At 38.9% G+C, this 18313-nt stretch overlaps 2 protein-coding genes across 10 annotated transcripts in view; one reads left to right on the top strand and one right to left on the bottom strand.

Annotated features, from left to right (window-relative positions):
• The window catches only part of Sesn (Sestrin), a 296174-nt gene that overhangs the window by 139954 nt on the left and 137907 nt on the right, over nucleotides 1–18313 (top strand). The gene's annotated exons all lie outside the window — the stretch shown is intronic.
• On the bottom strand, nucleotides 8272–15008 carry LOC143259618 (uncharacterized). 6 transcript variants are annotated; one of them, XR_013033638.1, is made up of 5 exons: nucleotides 10314–11134; nucleotides 9302–9400; nucleotides 9111–9201; nucleotides 8806–8922; nucleotides 8272–8720 (listed from the first exon to the last, which is right to left on the bottom strand). XR_013033638.1 is itself a non-coding variant. In XM_076522729.1 (4 exons), exons 2-4 carry the CDS (start codon nucleotides 9378–9380, stop codon nucleotides 8626–8628), a joined length of 291 nt encoding a protein of 96 aa, XP_076378844.1. In that variant the 5' UTR covers nucleotides 9381–9400; nucleotides 12112–15008; the 3' UTR covers nucleotides 8272–8625. The 6 variants fall into 6 exon arrangements, 3 of the variants coding, with proteins under 3 accessions (XP_076378844.1, XP_076378842.1, XP_076378843.1); XR_013033639.1 differs by lacking the exon at nucleotides 10314–11134 and adding an exon at nucleotides 12112–15008 and having other exon boundaries at nucleotides 8272–8922; XR_013033637.1 differs by having other exon boundaries at nucleotides 8272–8922; nucleotides 10314–11135.

Genomic DNA, 18313 nt, shown 5'->3' with positions numbered 1-18313 from the left:
TTGTTTCAAGGTTTAACGTTGCAGTATAATAGGTCGTTGAATTCGTCTCGACACCAGCTGGAACATCATCGAGTCAAAAATATGTAATTAACATTTAAAAAATCGAGATGGCCAGCATTTTTTATGAAACGAAATCCCTTTTTTTTACAAGTTTTTGTATTCTAGTTTGTGGAAAAGTGAACACTGACCAACTTTTGTTGGAAACATTTTTTTGCCAGAACATCGAAAACGTCTGAAAAGTCGTGATTCGTTTTGAACTTAGATACAAGCTCTGAATATTTGGTTTCCACACGTTCAATATACTGTCTAATGAGAAAGACAAAACGATAATTAAATGTCTGATCAAAACTGTTGATACTTGAAAAGTGGAGAAAACTCACACAGCGATCCAGCTGAACTTTCGCAATTCTAAGACTCCGATAGATGATTCTGCATTATGTTATAGATAGGAAAATTAATAACATTTTCTACTACATTGACATCAGCATAGACTGATATCCTACCGAATTTCGTGGAAACCGAAGAAGTGCCATACACAGGGCAGTCCTCGCTGGTGTCATTTCAAAAGCGGTTTACGAACACTCCGAAGTTCTGTCAGCGAAACACGACGAAGCGTTTCATCCTCTGCACGCCCGAAGTCGTGGCAAACAGCGTTCGTGGCTTATCTCGGTTCTCAGCTTCGAGAAAACTCGCCTGTGCAAGGAGAAGCTTGATCGTCGAACCCGGCACAATTATATGTTAATTACGCGAATCGATCGGTTACTCGCTATTGGGAACAACAAAACCACGGTCGGCGGCAGTGAGAAGAGGCGAGGGAAGATGCATTCAACTGTGGAAGGAAAAAGATTCAGTCGCATGCCGGTGATTCTTTCGCTGCGGAGCTTATCTGGGAAGAGGGTCCGGTCCGACGATTTATTGACGAGCGTGTCGATAAAACGGCGACGAACGTCGCGGAACGGAGCAGAGCTAAGCGGAGAAAGTATCCTCACGCACGCGGATAGAGGGGAAGGAGAAAAACACGGGGGTCGATCGCCGGGATAAGAAAAATTTGATAAGACAGCTCGCAGAAGGGGCACATAATCGTTCGATTGACTATCCGCTTCGACACGGCTCGGCTGAACCGGCAATCGGTAACTGTGTCAGACAAATGGGTGCCCTTGTTGACAGTGCCCAGTTTCGGGCAACGCACTACGACTGGTATTGAATATTGAGAACCAATTTTCCGTGATGGTTTCCTGCGCAAGCTATTGACTTTCGGTAGAAAAACAACGGGGGACCATGCGGTCTCGTTAACGAAATGAACGAAGATTTTCGTTGCTCCGCCGCACGATTCCATCCTCGCAAGAGGACAGTAAACGATGCATGATTTTGTCACAGACCAGTGATTTTTATGTCCCATTGTACGCTCGTTTATTCCGCCGATACGCAATAAGATTTTCGTATACTTCGTTACGTTGGCTTCTTTCTGCAAGTGAGGAATCGTCCTTTTCAACGTTCTTAGTCTAGGGTAGTGAAGCCAGTTATCGCGGAGTGACCAATTGTTGTGCGTTTGGTTTGTTTCCGATACAATTAACTTTATATTTATCGAATAAGGCATATTACATTTTTTTATTCTTTTATTTGGTTTATTTTTGGATAAAAGAATTTCGTGTCTTATCGAAGTCCTACACTAAAACTGGGAATCTGACAAAAAATTGCAAAATACTGAATATACTGCTTGAACTGAAATACTTGAACTCAATAGCCGATTTGAAAGAAAATATTGCAGATATTTGGCAAAACAAAGAAGATATCAAACATATGTTATAACGATGCATATACAGCATGCCAAAAAGAGTACAAGCTGTAATATAATCAAAGAGGGGACACACGTTATTAACACGTATTTTGTGTATTTTATTAAAGTTCACTTATGCCTTGCAATTTGCAAAAGGTTGAAAACTTTTGATAGCCCTAATTTGATAGCGCGGGACTGTACGCTTGTAATCGAACGAACGTGGCAAATAAAATATAATGTCAAATTAGAAGATCGACGGATTTCCTTGTTTTTGTTAAATGTATCGACGCGATTATCCCCGTTGAAACAAGAATAATAATATCTCGTATACGAAGAAATTAATGCTATTTACGATTTCTGCGAATATGGGGAACCGGCGAGGGCGCACAGTCACCTATCGAAGCGAGCGATAACATTGATGCCTGTAAGTCGCGCGACGACGGATCGAATAATTGCGTGGTCGGATATCACCAATTACCCGTGGCAATCACCATCACATGTTCGACTGCGTCCCCTATCCGCTATCAGCCGCTGAGCTTCTTTTTTTCAGCCGGTTCCGAACGTTGCAGTGTGCATCGCGGCACACGCGAATCAACGCGCGTCTCTACGTCGATCAACGGCGTCAAACGGTGCACGCACGTGTGTATGTATGCTCGTAAAATTATTGAGCTACGTCATCGGATGGATTACACTTCAGTGGCGATACGCCGGGTCAAACGCCCTATTATCGTTGGTAATGGAATAACTACGCTCGGGGACGCTTGTGTCTTTATCTGGCTGTATAAGTGGTGACTATCGAAAATATTATCTTCTACAGAAAATTGAGTACCTTCAAGTGTGGGGTTGCTGGAATGCTTAAGTCAGAACTTTTGAACATGTCCACGGCGAACACTTCGAATGCCGAATTAGAACTCGCCAAAAGTGAAACAAAGTCGAAGTAATTTAACTAATGAAACCGGAAACTACGGAGGCAAAATTTAATGCTTCCGTATCGTTTAGATCCTAATAACATTTTTTCTACTACAGTATATCAAAAACAAAATTACTTTCCAAATATATTCACCCATATGTTTGCGATGTGGCAGTCATGAGAATTTTCTCTCGTAGACTATAATGCTAGTACATACGTATTCAAGGGAATGAATAGAGGGCAGTCACTTATCCGCAATGGTCATGTTCAAGAGAGTATAAAGACAGCTGTGAGAAAAATACGATATGAAAATATATACGAAAAGCATACGATTGACATAGTTTTGTGTAACGAAAACAAAGAACGCGTCATCTAGACACCTAACCGAATCAGCAGAGCTCGCGCTAGCCGAAGTGGACTGCGTCTCTGAAACCTCGGAAGTTTTATCGGCAGCCAGTCTATCCCTTCCCCTAAGTCTCCAATTAGGCGTATCGTGTCGAAACAAGGAAACTGGGTCAGTCGAAAGTCGAGTAACAGATGCGTTTTTAAGTGTTCATCTCGGTCATTCGCGGCGGCTATCGCTCGGATCGATCGCCGGCATTCTGATCGAACTTTTCAGCTGGCTTAACGCGTAGGCGCTAATGCGAACGAATGACCGTTGCTCTTATTGCCGGCGATGCGCTGTTTCCTGCTTGTTCGATCGTATTTGAAGCCGCGATCTCTCGAGGAGAACATGTGGGTCAAAAGTTTACGTAATAATCAATTATGCGAGCCCGGCACCGTCGAATCAACGTCTCTACGTGCTAATCGACTGTTTCTCCACGTTTATTTTATCCGCTCTCGCGAATCTCCCCTCTTCGGCGCTCGACTCGAGAAGTCGAGCCGATCGGAGTTAGGTGTTTTCGATTCGGCTCGCCGTCGCGTCGATCGGAAATCATAAGCCATATCGAGACCCGAGCGTGGCGGGAATACGGATCGCCGGCCGAAATTCGTGTCGCGCGTTACCGACTCGCTTTGTTTACCACCAAACGGCCGCCAAAGAATTTCATGAACCAAGCTCGCTGACTATAAAAGCGAACCGAATTAGCTGGTCGACGGAAAACAAGCTGGCCGTGCAGAGGCGCACGTGATTAATGTGTGATAGTACCGTCGTCGGTCGCTGCGAACCATTATTACACGTGTAGATTTGTTGCGTTGTTCGCTGCTTATTATACGAGGTGCTGCGACCGTCAGCTGGCATCTTTTCGGTTTCTTTACCTTTCTTAGCGATCGCCTAGTTTCGCCTCACCGGCTCCTCGATCTACGATTCCTACAGCTCACCGGCTACGTCAGTCTTCTTCAATTCGAACGGATCTCTTTCTCGTTACGGCGTAGATTTCGAGTTTTTCGAGGCTTTCTTTTCGCGAGAGAGAGAGACAGGTAGATTATGTATTTAATTCTTGGAAACTGGTATCGATGAATAATTTCTTTAGCAAAGGTTCTCTGACGTACTATACACATTATGCGATTTTATGTATTTAACTTCATTTGAACTTCGACGTCAAATTAACACATTAATCAAATCTTCGATGTTACGTAGTAGATAGATACATTTCCGAATTGATTTAATGGAAATGAAAAATGATACTCCTGTACATTCTGGGATATCATTCTGTGGATTCTAAGAAGTTCACATTGTATTTATAACACATTTTCATGTTCAAAAAGCGAAGTATTATTTATACATACACACCTAGACATGTATTGGAACCAGAAGAATAATAAATGGTGGAAAAGAGCCATGGTTTGTTTTTGCTCATTGCTCTTATCGATCTAAATTGGACAGAAATTATAATATAAACTGGCCTAAGGTGATTTTTTTAAATCAAGCCTGTAAACTCTTGGTGTATGCTAAATCAGGAAAACACCAATTTCTAACATTCAAATGTGTTAAAATTGAATCGACCAGACGGACTTCTTTGCCGATAGATTTGGACCGGTTATTATTGATGAATATCACTTGGGCAGTTTAGATTCGTTATCAACAACCCAAAAAATCTTAGCGTATCAATTGTACAACGATTTCATATTTTGTCCGTTATTCGCGCGTTTTTGCACACTACGTAACGTCGTTCATCCTTCCATTCGGCGTGTTTTTCTGCGCGTTCTGTTTGAAAACGAAATAGTTTACCGATGATTGTGTACAAAATTCGTCGAAAAATAAACTCTCGTACTGGTGCTGACTTTCAGCGATCAATTTCGTGCCGCGATCGACGGGATTTCACGATCATAAAATGTCACCGGTGGGTGTCGTTGTTCCGCTAATTTCGCGCCTGGAATTCTGTTTATTCGAGACATTGATTGCCGAGTATGTAGGCCGAGAACGTGCCGGCGTGTGCACGATACTAACAACTAGAAATTGTAAACACGGAGGCGATCTTGCGTCCGAGCGGCTCCTGTTGCGCTGATTAACGAATTCTAAATTCTTCTTTTTTATGTTACGATAATCGGTATGTAATTTCGCAAAGTCCTTCCCATTACCTTCAGTTTTTGAGAAATTTAACTTCAGAGAAAAAAAAAAAAGTCAGATGTTGAACTTTGAGGACTTTTTTTACTGTAGTCGTAAAAGCTACGTAAATAATTCTTATATTATACGATTATTATTACGTATATATTATACGATTATTATTATTATATATTATTATTATATATTATTATTATGTGTAATACGATTATTCTGTACATTCTTTCAAATGCAATGGTACATGCTTTCGTGATGTTATGGAGATTTGAAGATCTTTAGATCATGTTTAAAAGTAAGACGCGTACCAACTTTGCATACGTAATGTACGTAACGTAAGTGCGTACCGTACATTTTCAGCGCACCAGTTTTCTTGGATGTCTCTTAGTTTATTTGGAAACTTAAAGATCCGCGTTAAAATCTAATACTATATTAAATCTAAACTATTTTGATTGTGTCGATCAAAATTCAAACATACGTTCTCACTCTTTTCTGGTATTTCCATAAGAAAAAGATTCGCTCTACGGCACAACGTATTCAGATTTTACCTCTGTCTCTTAGATTTTAAAATAAATTGATAGACATCCGGCCAAATAGGTACATTAAAAGCGTTTTGGCACTCTCTGCGCATGGTTTAAATGTTCGACAAAAATACATCGATATATTTGCGAGAGTCCGAAGAACCATTCGCGTAGCTTTTACGGTCGGAGTAAACAAAATTTGACTATGGTTAGCGCGACGCAAAACAGTGTTATTGATCGACGGGGCCGCGAAGAACCGGCCAGCATGTTTTGCGAGTTACGATTATTTACAAATCGTAACAAGAATCATAAGGCGGATTCCACGTGGAAGACGCGGGATAAGTTAAGGCCGCAACTTGGCTGATCGCCCGGGCACTCGGTTGTTGAACAGCAGAGCGACTCTATCGACCGGTAGCCATGCATTCTTTTCAGTTTTATCGGATCCGTACACACTCCCATTCAACTATCTGGGCGATTACGTGGAAAATTGCGCGAGCCGAACAAAGTCCCCGTCACGCGGCCAGGATTTCGCGTTACAGCAGATTACATATTACGAGAGAGGACGGTCGTCATCGATATTAATCGTCGCGTTGCTCCGCTTGTTCTTCGAGATGAACCATCCCATAGATTGCAATTTGCCAGAAATCTCTCAGAGATAGACCAAAACTCGCAGCAAAAGAACAAATCTATCTGCATCCAGTCCCTCGGATATTTATCGTCCATGCACGTGTGCCTTGATTGAGTCCGTGTAAGAGCTTTTATCGAGATGCGATAACTTGGCGACGTTATAATTGGCTTACCTGTAGTACCGTATTATCGTTGTTACATTTACTTTTTATGTAATTATGACGCACTTGCAGGTTTTTAGCGGCATTAAATCATGTTTGTAGTGTTCGTGCAAGGATTTTCATAAATTATGTCATTCGAGACACTCCTTTCCAATTTAACACATATACGTCGTTACATATTATATTTTTGTTGTTAAAGTAACTCCAGATAATATGTACAATTTTTCTACTTGACAAGCGTTAAAAAAATGCTTTTATCAGTTTGTTAAATTAACATGAATTTACAAATATAAAGTAGATCTCTTTTCAAGTATGTATGATAAAGTAACGTTCCACTAATATTTTTCTTGAGATCCTCTACCTTCACTAAAATTGTTATATTTATCCTCGGTAACAAGAAACGCGTTTCTTGAACAAATCAACGAACTTTCTATTACCTTAAATTAATAAATTACTGTAAAGTCTTTCCCATCTCCTGTCAAATATCTATTTCGTCCAATTATGTCACAGCACGTCACTTGCTCAACTTTCCTCATTAGTCTTCGTCAGGAGATTCTTACGATATTACCAAGAGGTATAACGATGGACCCAACAGCATCCCGCCATCATTTCCATTGACGTCGATTGGACTATTCGACAAAAATTTGCATCTTTATGGTCTAACCGACGTAATGCTCGCGTTCTTGCGTCGCGTATCTGAAGACCTCTTTTTCGTGGCCGATTACGTTATTTATACGCGGTGACGGGCCTATTATCTATTTAGCTCGAAAACTGCATGGCAGAACACGCGAAGCTCGGTTGTTTATCTTCGCAGCGGCAGTGGCCGAACCATCGTCGCCGCGACGCTCTCCCGCAGTATCGTCTTCGTCGGCCGTTTTATCGAGCGGCCGGCTCGCGTTCGCATTGTTTGTCATGCCGCGCCGCGCCGGTTGTTCCATAACCATGCAATTATTATCTTTCGTTGCTGACCGCCACGAGCTACACGGCCGCTTATCGTCGCCGCCCCGCGCCGTTTCGTTTTCCTCCACGATTACGCTTAGCCGGGACCAATTATCTCCGGGGCCATTCGATATTTTATTGCGTTCCGATGCGCGCTGTTGTGTCTAGGATAAAAAGAAAATCGCGAATCGACCGGTCCAAGATCGGGGGTCAGCATTGCCTCGCGTCGCGAACACGTACTTTTAATGTTTCCATAGCGGAAGCTGCTCTTCAATGAATCTCGCATTGAATAGATCTTGACAGTTACGGATCCATGCACGAATGCCACGTGTCACCAGCGGTGTTCACAGGGAAATAAGTTACGCACGGAGTGGGGTAGGTGACCTATGCGCGGGAGTCCCGCACAGCAGCGTGGCACGAACATTATACAGTAATTTCTCCCAGAAATGTTCGAAGGTCGGAATTGAAACCGGCAAATCTGAGAATACTAAGTCGCGAGTCTTTCGGATCTTGTGGCTCGTTTTTACAGAAACTCGGGACAGTTGGCAGAAAAAGGCAGCGGTCACCATGCCGCCTTGCGCCAGCCCAGCTCGGCTCTCATTGATTAATTGTTTTTCGTTAATAACTCGTAAACAAAGCCACGGATTGCAAATGACCTCAGAATTTACCCCTTTCCGGGTGTTAGCATAATTACGGGATACCCTGTATACGCCAACAATAAATCATACGATTATTCTATTACTATTACTATTTGCTCGTAAATTGTTCAGTCATCACGTTCTGTCTATGTTGTGATATATGGTTAAATAAATATCAGTATCTTCTTCTTCAAGATATTTGAATTTGATGATTTGATTGATTTTGTTTTATTTGACAAAAATTTTACCATAAGCGCGCGCGCAACTCTAAAATCCTTTGCTGATACATAGAAACCTTTTTTAAAAGAATTCTTTTATATCGCCACAGATAATCAAGGGTGGTAGAGTTATCGGTTATTTCAAAAAACAAAGGGCTTAAAAAAATGGAAGATTTTCACCACCATATTATTTATAAGTACAAGCAATAAGAAAGGGAAAATGTAGACAATTCCATTGTACCCTCTAATTTCACTAATTGCCGAAAGTGTTAAACGACGTACGCAACCTGACGGTGCGATGAAGTCCATCAGAGCATGTTGCAACAATACCTGTTCAGAGTTCTCCAGTTTCTTTCCACGATTCTAAATGTGGTGATCGCTGAATTTTACCACATCTCAAACATATCGTGACGTCAGTGATTCTAGGAACTACACGATTGAAAACAGGATCAAGAGTTCTAATAATCATTTCTTTTCTACATCTTCCTCTGTATTGTTGAAGACAATAACACACCTGCGGTTGATTGGATATTCTTCGCATCGGTGAGATGTTCGAGGAAAGTTATTTTATTCCGGACCTTGAAATCCATGCCGACCTCTTGAATGCTTTTTCGGTTTCTCCGCTGTGATCCTGAAAATAGCACGAATCGTTGGAGTTCATCCACGAGATTTTAAACAGATTGTGTAGGCATTGATCCCAGTAGCTGGAAGAGTGAACATTGATTTCTAGGATTTCAAAGATGAAAGTGTTTTAATAAACATTTCTCTTTATAATGCCTTCCTTTCATCTATCTTTAAACTAAAGAGTTTGAACAATACCTCGGGAAAAGTAACCATTTTCAGTTTTACGTGAGGAACTTCAAAGCGACAACTTGACATGAAACTACGATTAGATTGTGTGCCGGAAAATCTGAGGATTAATTGTAAAATTATCAGAATTAGGATGTATGAGTTTGAATGAATTCTCTTGAGTATTCTCTTGAGCGTTCTCTTTTTATAACTCGGCTTACTGTTATTTTGCAATCGATAAGTTGTAAGCAGACGACGAAGGGCTTTCAGGCAGACCTCCTGGTACGCTCGATCAGTCATGATATAGAGATGTCGGACCACTTGTAAACAGACAGCGATCAATTATACAAGCTCAATTTGTCAAACGTATTACTGGAGCAACGAAATGTTTACGTAAACACGCAATCCCTAAAATGTAGACTCTGAATCAGAGCTACATGTTTATCGTCAATTCCTTTTATCCAAATATGTCAGAGCATTTTAATCTTTACTGCACGATTTGGGTGTTCGATATCCCAATGAAATTTTCATGCAAAACGAATCACTCTACGCATCTTCTTTTCGTGTTTTTTTTTCTACTATGTATAAATTTCAATTTTAAGAAAAACGCTGACGATTAAACAATTTTTGAATATCTAAAGAAAAGCTTGTCAACCTACGTATATATTGAAATAAATATCGCGTAAAATATAAATTTTCAACTTCAATAATTACACAGTTTTATCTTATCTTACATCTTTACAAGATGATATAGTTTAGCAAAACATAAATTTTCAACTTCAATAATTACACAGTTTTATCTTATCTTACATCTTTATAAGATGATATAGTTTAGTCAAATATAAATTTTCAACTTCAATAATTACACAGTTTTATCTTATCTTACATCTTTACAAGATGATATAGTTTAGCAAAATATAAATTTTCAACTTCAATAATTACACAGTTTTATCTTATCTTACATCTTTACAAGATGATATAGTTTAGCAAAATATAAATTTTCAACTTCAATAATTACACAGTTTTATCTTATCTTACATCTTTACAAGATGATATAGTTTAGCAAAATATAAATTTTCAACTTCAATAATTACACAGTTTTATCTTATCTTGCGTCTTTCTAAGATGATTAGTTTAGGGAAATATACTTAAATATATATATAATGTTTAAATTTGAGTACCCTAAAACAAGCTAATTTTAGCGCATAGTTTTGAATTTATTTAAGGTCTTACATTCGCTGAAGATTATTTCCGAAAGGAGCGATAGTAAACGATTTTCAGTGACCTGGGAACACCCTAATCAATTAGAACGAGAATGGTTCACTGATCGTTGCGTTAAACAAAGATGTCTCTTCTCGAGAGATACAGGAAGTAAACTCCCGCCTGTTTGTTTTCGACCTCGGTCGCCGATCGCCAGCAACCGCAATCAAGCGGCAGTTTCTTTCGTGAAAACACGCCCACGCTCTCGTTCGATATGCGCATCCATCTTCGCTGTTTACCGTTTCGCGAAGGATTCGTACGAGCGGTGCTTCGTTTATCACCCATGGCACACGCGTTCTCACTGAATTACAGAGTTTTATGGTTGTCTGATGAATTTCATAGCAGGCCTTGGAAGCGTTGCCTGTTATTGGGGAGGGGCGCGGTTCTGAGCGCGCGAAGCGGCGCGTGTGTCCGCTTCGCACTGCGAGATGATGTCACGTATCAAAAGTACGCACACGTTTGACGCTCGGATACGCTCGGCGCTGGCCACCGGGACACGTGCAAACTAACGATCAGCTTATCGTTCGCATGCTAAACACGCGTAGGAAATGCATACACACAGAGCTCAAGGAGACGGGAACGAATGATTTTTATTAGTAGGTGCGATCCGTTTGCTTCTGAAAAAATGCGCGCTAACTGGGAGGGTATTACTTGTGTCAATTCGACACATTTTTCACCGATCCCGAATAAATAGTGTGTTCCACATTTTCTGTAATGAAAAATCTCTCTCTTTAAACTTATTTAATTTCGTGTTAGTTAACTAAACTAAGTTCCGCATTCGGGATATTAAAAACCATGGCTTTAGAATTTGTTTTAATGTATTATTTTTATATTTACGTACAATGTTTTAAAATGCAAAGAAAATCTAAAATATATTTTAATTATTTTTTAAATCTTTATATATATATATATATATATTAAACCTCTCAATGACAGTCATGACAGAAACTCAAACAGTTTTTCTAATTTTACTTCGTTGTCTTTGTGTTCGATTGTACCTGGTAACGCCTCTCACCTCATTGACAAAAATATAATTAAGTGTGCTCAGAATGATTTATAATTTTATTCATCAATTCGTTCAAGATATTTTGTTAGGTGCTCTTTCTAGACGTGCTAGTTTTTCCGTAGACGTTAATGATACTTGTGAAAATTGAAAGTACTTGTCAGAAACTAGATAGTCGGATAACAATATTTATGCTTTGGATAATTGCATCTAAATGCCTTTATATGATTCCAAGTCCAGGTACATCAATTTGAAACAAAGAATCAAATTATGTTAGGGAAAACGAAGAACGGATGAGAGTTAACGTTCCGTGTTTTTATTGGTTTATACATTAGCTGAGAATAAAATATAATGGATGGTTTACCCAAAATTAGATTAACTCATCTTTTTGCAGTTTTTGAGTACCGTAAGTAACCGTTCCAATATCCGAACACTCATGTCTTCCGACTTTGTTGTATTATTAAGTTCTTCGCGTTACCACACGGACGTCGCACTTATTTCAACAACATCAGAAATTTGATTCCTCAAAACTCCTTGCGTCAGTCATGGAAATAACAAGGCCGCAATAACCTTATCCTAATAACTCAGTTAAATTTGTTCTGCTTTATTAAATAGAATAAGAGGGTTCATAAACTTATTCAAGAGTCGTATAAATTGTTCTGTACAGTTCCGAGAATCGTATCTGTAATACCGTCGTCGGAGTGAAAACAGATAACTGACGAAAATAGCGTCTTATCACTACTAATCAGATTTAGTGTATATAGTTACCTTTTGTTCGACCGCGATCTACGTCACGTTCTACTTTCAGCGGCGGAGGATTCTTCTGATTGTTGCAAAACGCGTTCTTCCTTCGCGTTATGGAAATCCTTCTAACTCGTGAAACAGCTTGCAAATGGTTCAATTGCAAAGAAGAAGAACGTTAATAAATTAATCACTCTTTGTTGAACAGTGTATAATCGAGGGATACGCGAACTTGTACCGCGACACAGGTTGCAATACTGCAAATTGAAGTAATTGGCCTAATCTTTTTTACGCGGTGTTATGCAAGCCGGATGCCAGCTAATTAGTTAATTAATACGTTTCGTTCTGAAAGTGAAAACGTTTTCCTTGTTCCCGTGCAATTCGTCTTGCAAGGTTACGGTTACTTACACACTTTGAAATTTTCAATTGTTGTTTTCACATTTCCTTAGTGTTCAATATATTGGAAAGTTAAAGCACCTCACTCGGGTGTCTGATCACGGTCTATGGAATCTACTTCTAATACTAGTGACGGATCTTCGAACTCTTTCTTTCCCTGTGTTTCTTGAAAATTTTAAATTCACCTAAGTAAGCAAGACCCTGTATTCTGACGTACTCTAAATATTCCAAACGCGTATTTCCGAACATCACAATTTCAACAATCCTAATCACGACATCTCGAAAAATACCGGATCGATTTTCCTTCAGACTTTGCAACCATATTTCACAGATCGAAATCTAAAAGTCCAGAATTTTGTGTTTCCAATGATCCAGTGTAGAGTATTCAATTTACGAGAATCTAGCTTTCCGAATAAAATGTTTGTTTTTATTTTCAAAAGATAAATTTATCGATGTTTGGAATTGGTATTTTATAAAATACAAAACGCTGGTACGTTTTCGTACTGAAAGTTTTCAAAACTGCATGCGTTTTTTATGTTTACAGACAAGCGTAACCTGTTATATGGATTTAACCCCCTTAACTCCTTGGCGCCATTAAAAATTGTTATGTCGAAAGTTTAACTGTTATGTTGAAAGCATAATTGTTGCATGCGGTCACGATATTCAACTTTGTATGCATAAAATGCAGTAGGTCATATAAAATGGAAAAACCGTGGGTCAGAGAAACTGTTTTAAATTTTGCGGTAATTCGGCTTCGGGTGCAAACGACGTCTTCATAAAAAGAAGCAAAGCTAGTTTGAAGACCGACGACAGTTTCGATGTTTCAGTTGTTAAATCAATTTCACGCTAGTAATTTTTCGATCTGCAGTTTTCATCTTTTTCATCCTGTGGGCGAGTTTTCTGCTCCGTTTGCAACCGTACGTTTTTCTAACATTTCTTGTGCAACCGAATCGTTGTAGCAAGAGCGATGTTACGCTGAAACTTTATATTTGCAGGTTTTTTTATCGCTCTGCTGGGAAGTTCGCGTTGATCTCTAACTAATGGGCAGTTTTTGATTACACTGTGGAGATTATTTTCAATTGCTGTAAGAGTCATCATCGATACAGAATAGCTTCAATATTTAACTAAAAATTAGCCTTAAAACTTTTGTGATGTGTTGTCGTTGAGAAATTGGAAACATTTCTGTTAACCAGTATTGAACATTGTGCAAAATTTAAAAATGGTAGGAATAAATAATTAAAATATAAACTTCCTATTGGAATCGTTCTACCTTCGGACAGAAAAACTATTGATGTTTTATGAATTCGGTGTGATGCAACAAAGCATTACTCGCTAAACAGGAAGTGCGGCGATTATAAAGAACCGTGGTTGCAAATGTGGAATGCATACTAATGTATAATCTTTGGTGCCTTGAGCAGCAGTGAAAACTCTACCTTAACTTACTTCGTTAGCACAAACATGGTAATATATGCAGGAATGATAAGAGTCGTTGGGAAACGAAAAATGTTTATAAAGATAAAATCGGTAACCAGTAAAAGAGGGTATAATTCTTAGAAAATTTTACAAACAACCATTTTAAGAACTGTATAAAGTAAGCTCCATTTCGAAATTCGTAGAATTAACGAAGTCAATTGGTAATTAACATTAAGCTTATCACGTTTTGCTCAAGACGGCCGATTTCACATTTTTCGTTTCAAAATTATTAAAATTAAAAAAGATACAACTAAATTGAACAAACTTCGCGATTCGATCATACACTGTAATAAAAATGGCTTGTCATTTTTATAAAGCAACTCGCGTCAGTCACTTTTAGAATTTGATAAGTTTAGTGTCAACAATTTAAATGGAATGTTCTAAATTTTGTATGCAGGTTATATTTGTTCAATATTCGTACTTCCGTTGATTACAACCAAATCTTTGTTACGTCAACGAGATTTCTTTCCGTAAGTGCTTGAAACTGAAAAAACCACACGACTGATAGACTTACGCTGTCACGTGTAGAGTTTTCGGTACATGCTGAAATTAATTTGTACACCAAATAGATCTTGTTTCGCTACTTCATCTTTTTATTACTTTTGTATCTTTTCATTATCAAATATATTTATTCGTTGCTATACCACGCAAAATTACTGTTTAAGCATTTAACAATACCAAGAAGAAATTTACAGCACCGAAACAGAAAAAAATCACTGAGATCACTTCGCGTTAAAGGGAGGCGCAAGATTACATTTCAGCGTCTATCGAGAGTCGATTCTAATATAATATTTTCGAGCCAAGCGATTTCCTTACCATTGAACCGGTGTTTGGTTGTTTTCAGATTCAGCGCGTATTTGTCGTCGGACTTATCGCGGCCGCGCCGAATAAATTACACGTTTGTCTCCATTATCTCGACGGACTTGTTTTCATGGTGCCTGATCGACGAGACCAGACAGTGCGTCCACCGCGGAATCAAAAATCGAGCTTTGAAACGAACTCGATCGACCCTTATTCCGGATCTCGAAATCATCCCCGCGGTCGGAAAAAATGCGACTGTGATTGACGGCAGTAGTAGCAGTAGTGCAAAGTGCTTTAAATAACCTCGACTCTCGGTTGTTGCGTAAAAAGATAATCTCATGAGTAAAGTGGGTTGCCGTTCCGTTATCTTTTATGTAATAATATCGCTGGTCGTGCTCTCGATCGTAGACTAGCTTCTAACGGGCCCAAAGTTCCTGTGTTGTGGATGTATTTAGTACGTGGAAAACACATACACCGCGCCCAGTGCCGATGAATGCCTGGCAAACAACGCCGAAATGTCGGAAATTTCTTTACAACATTAACTTGTTTCTTTTTCTTACTGTTCACACGTTCGCTACCATCATTTATTTCGATGTTCGTGCACCTACATATACATATATTATGTAGTATATTGGGTGATCTTGATGTACCACCAGTCTTGATACCACTGATAGTATTGGTTAAGTTTCTTCAAGTTGATACATCCATCCCCTTTTCAAACATTGGCGGAGACATGTAAAGAATATAATATGTGAACGTACAAAGAAATTATAACTATAAATTTCGCACTATTTAAAAGATATACATACTATGTATGCATGTGTGAACGCATACTATGGTCTGCAAATACAAATAACTTCACTCGATTTTCAAAATATCGACCAATATGTAGTGGTACACGTTCAAAAGGCAAACTGTCCATAAAAGCGATAACCAATCATTATCGCGCATGATAGATATAACATTTTCCGAGCAAACGGAGAGTCCGCGTGTTAGTGGCGGTGAGCTAGATCTATGTTACGAATCTAAAAACATAAGTTATGGGGCCGCACGTCTGATCCGGTAGATTTCAAATTCTCAATTGCACGAATAGTGTAATAAGAGAACGAAATTGAGTTACAAGAATAGAGAGAATAAATATATGCAACAAAAATTCGTAGAGTAAATGGTTCATTCATGTATATGTTGATAAGAAGTCGCTTGGAAGCCTGTGCTTATTTAAATAAGTGCTGGAATTATATACATTATGTTTTTCCAGTTTCGCTTCATGACTCATTTATAAATACAGCCGTAGAAAGTGAAAGTCATCGTATAGGCTACATACTATACCAGTCATGTGAATAATATAATTTACAATGTACAAAAGAAATTGCGTAATGAAATTTTGCCATTTTGAAAATATTGCGACATGTAGCTGATATTTACGGAAATATTTAGTTACGCTCTCTACATTCTAATTATTGTCATATCAAAGATATTTGACAATAATTTGTAGCCTAAACGGAATAGCTATGTTACGTGTAATATATTATTTATTCGCAGAAGTTTCATGAAATGAAAATGTTATCGAATCACCGAACTCATATGCGCAAGAATTTTATTGTTACCAGCGGTTACACGATAAAAATCTGAAATACATGCTTGTACGTAATAAATTAGAGTTGAAGTTAAACAAATTTGTATATCTCATTATTAATTGTATGAAATTCCGAATAAATTGACAGTTTATACCTTTGTAACTGTCATAATCTACTGCATAGTAATTACCTAAATAGGGGTACTCTGGGGTCTCTTGAAAATTGTTATCTCCACGTTCATGGGAGCTCGTGAGGGTCTCCGGGCAATCTTCTGCTATCTCGTGTCTTAACCCATTTGCCCAACCCTTTGAACGCCTTAGGAGAAATCTCATCCATCAGAGTTTTCAAAGAGGTCTTATTTGGCTCTTCAAGTATTTACCATCCGAAACATCTCAACTGATCTTTCGAAGCTCCAGGCGTTCCCAAACGTAACCTAAGAATTTTGTTCCCATTTGGATCGTCACGAATGTTTTCACTTGCCATTTGAAGATATTGAAGATTCAAAAACTTGTGCAGTTTGTTAAATCTACTTTACGGTAGTTGAAAAAATGTAAGAAAATCAGTTCATGGTGTTTTGTCCGTACGTTTGGTTAGTCGCCTAACGTACATGCGCGACCGAACTATTGTACGCTGGATTCGCGCTTCCTACGGCAAATTAATGACGTGGAAGGGTCTCTAGTAGTCTTAGAGAACTTTATTTTTTGTGTTGTACTCTCTGCGAGCGCTGGTGGAAGAATGCTCTTCCAACGCTGGAAAGTCGTGGAAGAGCACCCGTGGATGGAGGTAGATTGTTTATTATTGGTCAAGGCACGAATCACCCCTTGGAGGGGGGTGTCTGCCTTGACCCTTGTTGGGGCCTGAGAGGGTTTCCCCAATGGTGGGACCTTTTTATGGCCCTTGTCTCTGGACGCAACACATGGTAGAAAAATATAGACGCTATATTAAATACTGGAACACACTAGAAAAGTGGTCTAAACTCTTAAGGAGAACGTTAGACGTCTTTAGGAGCCACACATATTATTCGCAGGGCTCAAAAGCCAATAGGTATGATTTTTGAAATATGAAAAATAAGATACTTAAGCCTTTTAAAATTTGTTCTGACTCAAATTCAATCATGATGAAGGCTTCAATGATGTGGCTGAGTAAACTAAATGATTTTAATCTTCTAAAAACCTTCAAGTGCTTGAAAATACGTTACTGTTCTCTGACACTGGACCTACCGAGCGTTAAAAGCAACTAGTTTCTGTAACCTTTTTTCAAATAACTGGACCACATTTCTCAAAAGATTATACAATTTTTATAGTATAGCACATCTGAACAAATAGATTGCCTACAAAAGCACTTTTACAATTACAATAATTATAAAATAAAGAATCTGAAATTTCTACGCATCTGTCACTTCCAGTGTTAAGAAACTAGGGTGCCTTTAGAATTTCCATACCGAATTCTTCCATAAGCTATTGTTTTAACATCCTGCGACGACAAGAACTTGCGTAAACTTTCGTGCTTTCGAGCAGTTCAGTTGTACTATGTCATCGCGTAAATCTAATCATTCCCAAAATTGTTTCGCAACCTGAGCATAAACAAGCCAAAGATAGCGCTTGGTGTTAGCTCATGCATAAAGGTAAAGATAGAACCTTCTTGTTTTGCCATCCCGCACACGATCCTAATCATCAAGCAGGATTATTTTTGGACCGCAGCGCGCGTATCACGCGGAAAGCCAACCGGAGAGTATCTCCATCACGAATTCACCATAAACTTTTTGCATCCTAACGATTGATATACGAGCAAACAAAAGCCATTCGGCTGTTGTTTATTGGAAAGGCTCCAATTCTTTTGGAATTCGGTCTAATGGTAAATTTTGATGATAGGTTACATCCGTGCGCTCTATTCTCGACGACAGCTCGTATAAATTCGTACCTGGTCCCTATACCACTATTTTCCAGGCAGCATAATATGTACCCGCTGCTGCGTTCAATGTT

This window comes from Megalopta genalis, chromosome 6 (genome assembly GCF_051020955.1).
Source record: "Megalopta genalis isolate 19385.01 chromosome 6, iyMegGena1_principal, whole genome shotgun sequence".
NCBI classification, from domain to species: Eukaryota; Metazoa; Arthropoda; class Insecta; order Hymenoptera; family Halictidae; genus Megalopta; species Megalopta genalis.
The sequence above is the reverse complement of the archived record's forward strand: the minus strand, read 5'-3'. Positions and strand labels throughout refer to the sequence as shown.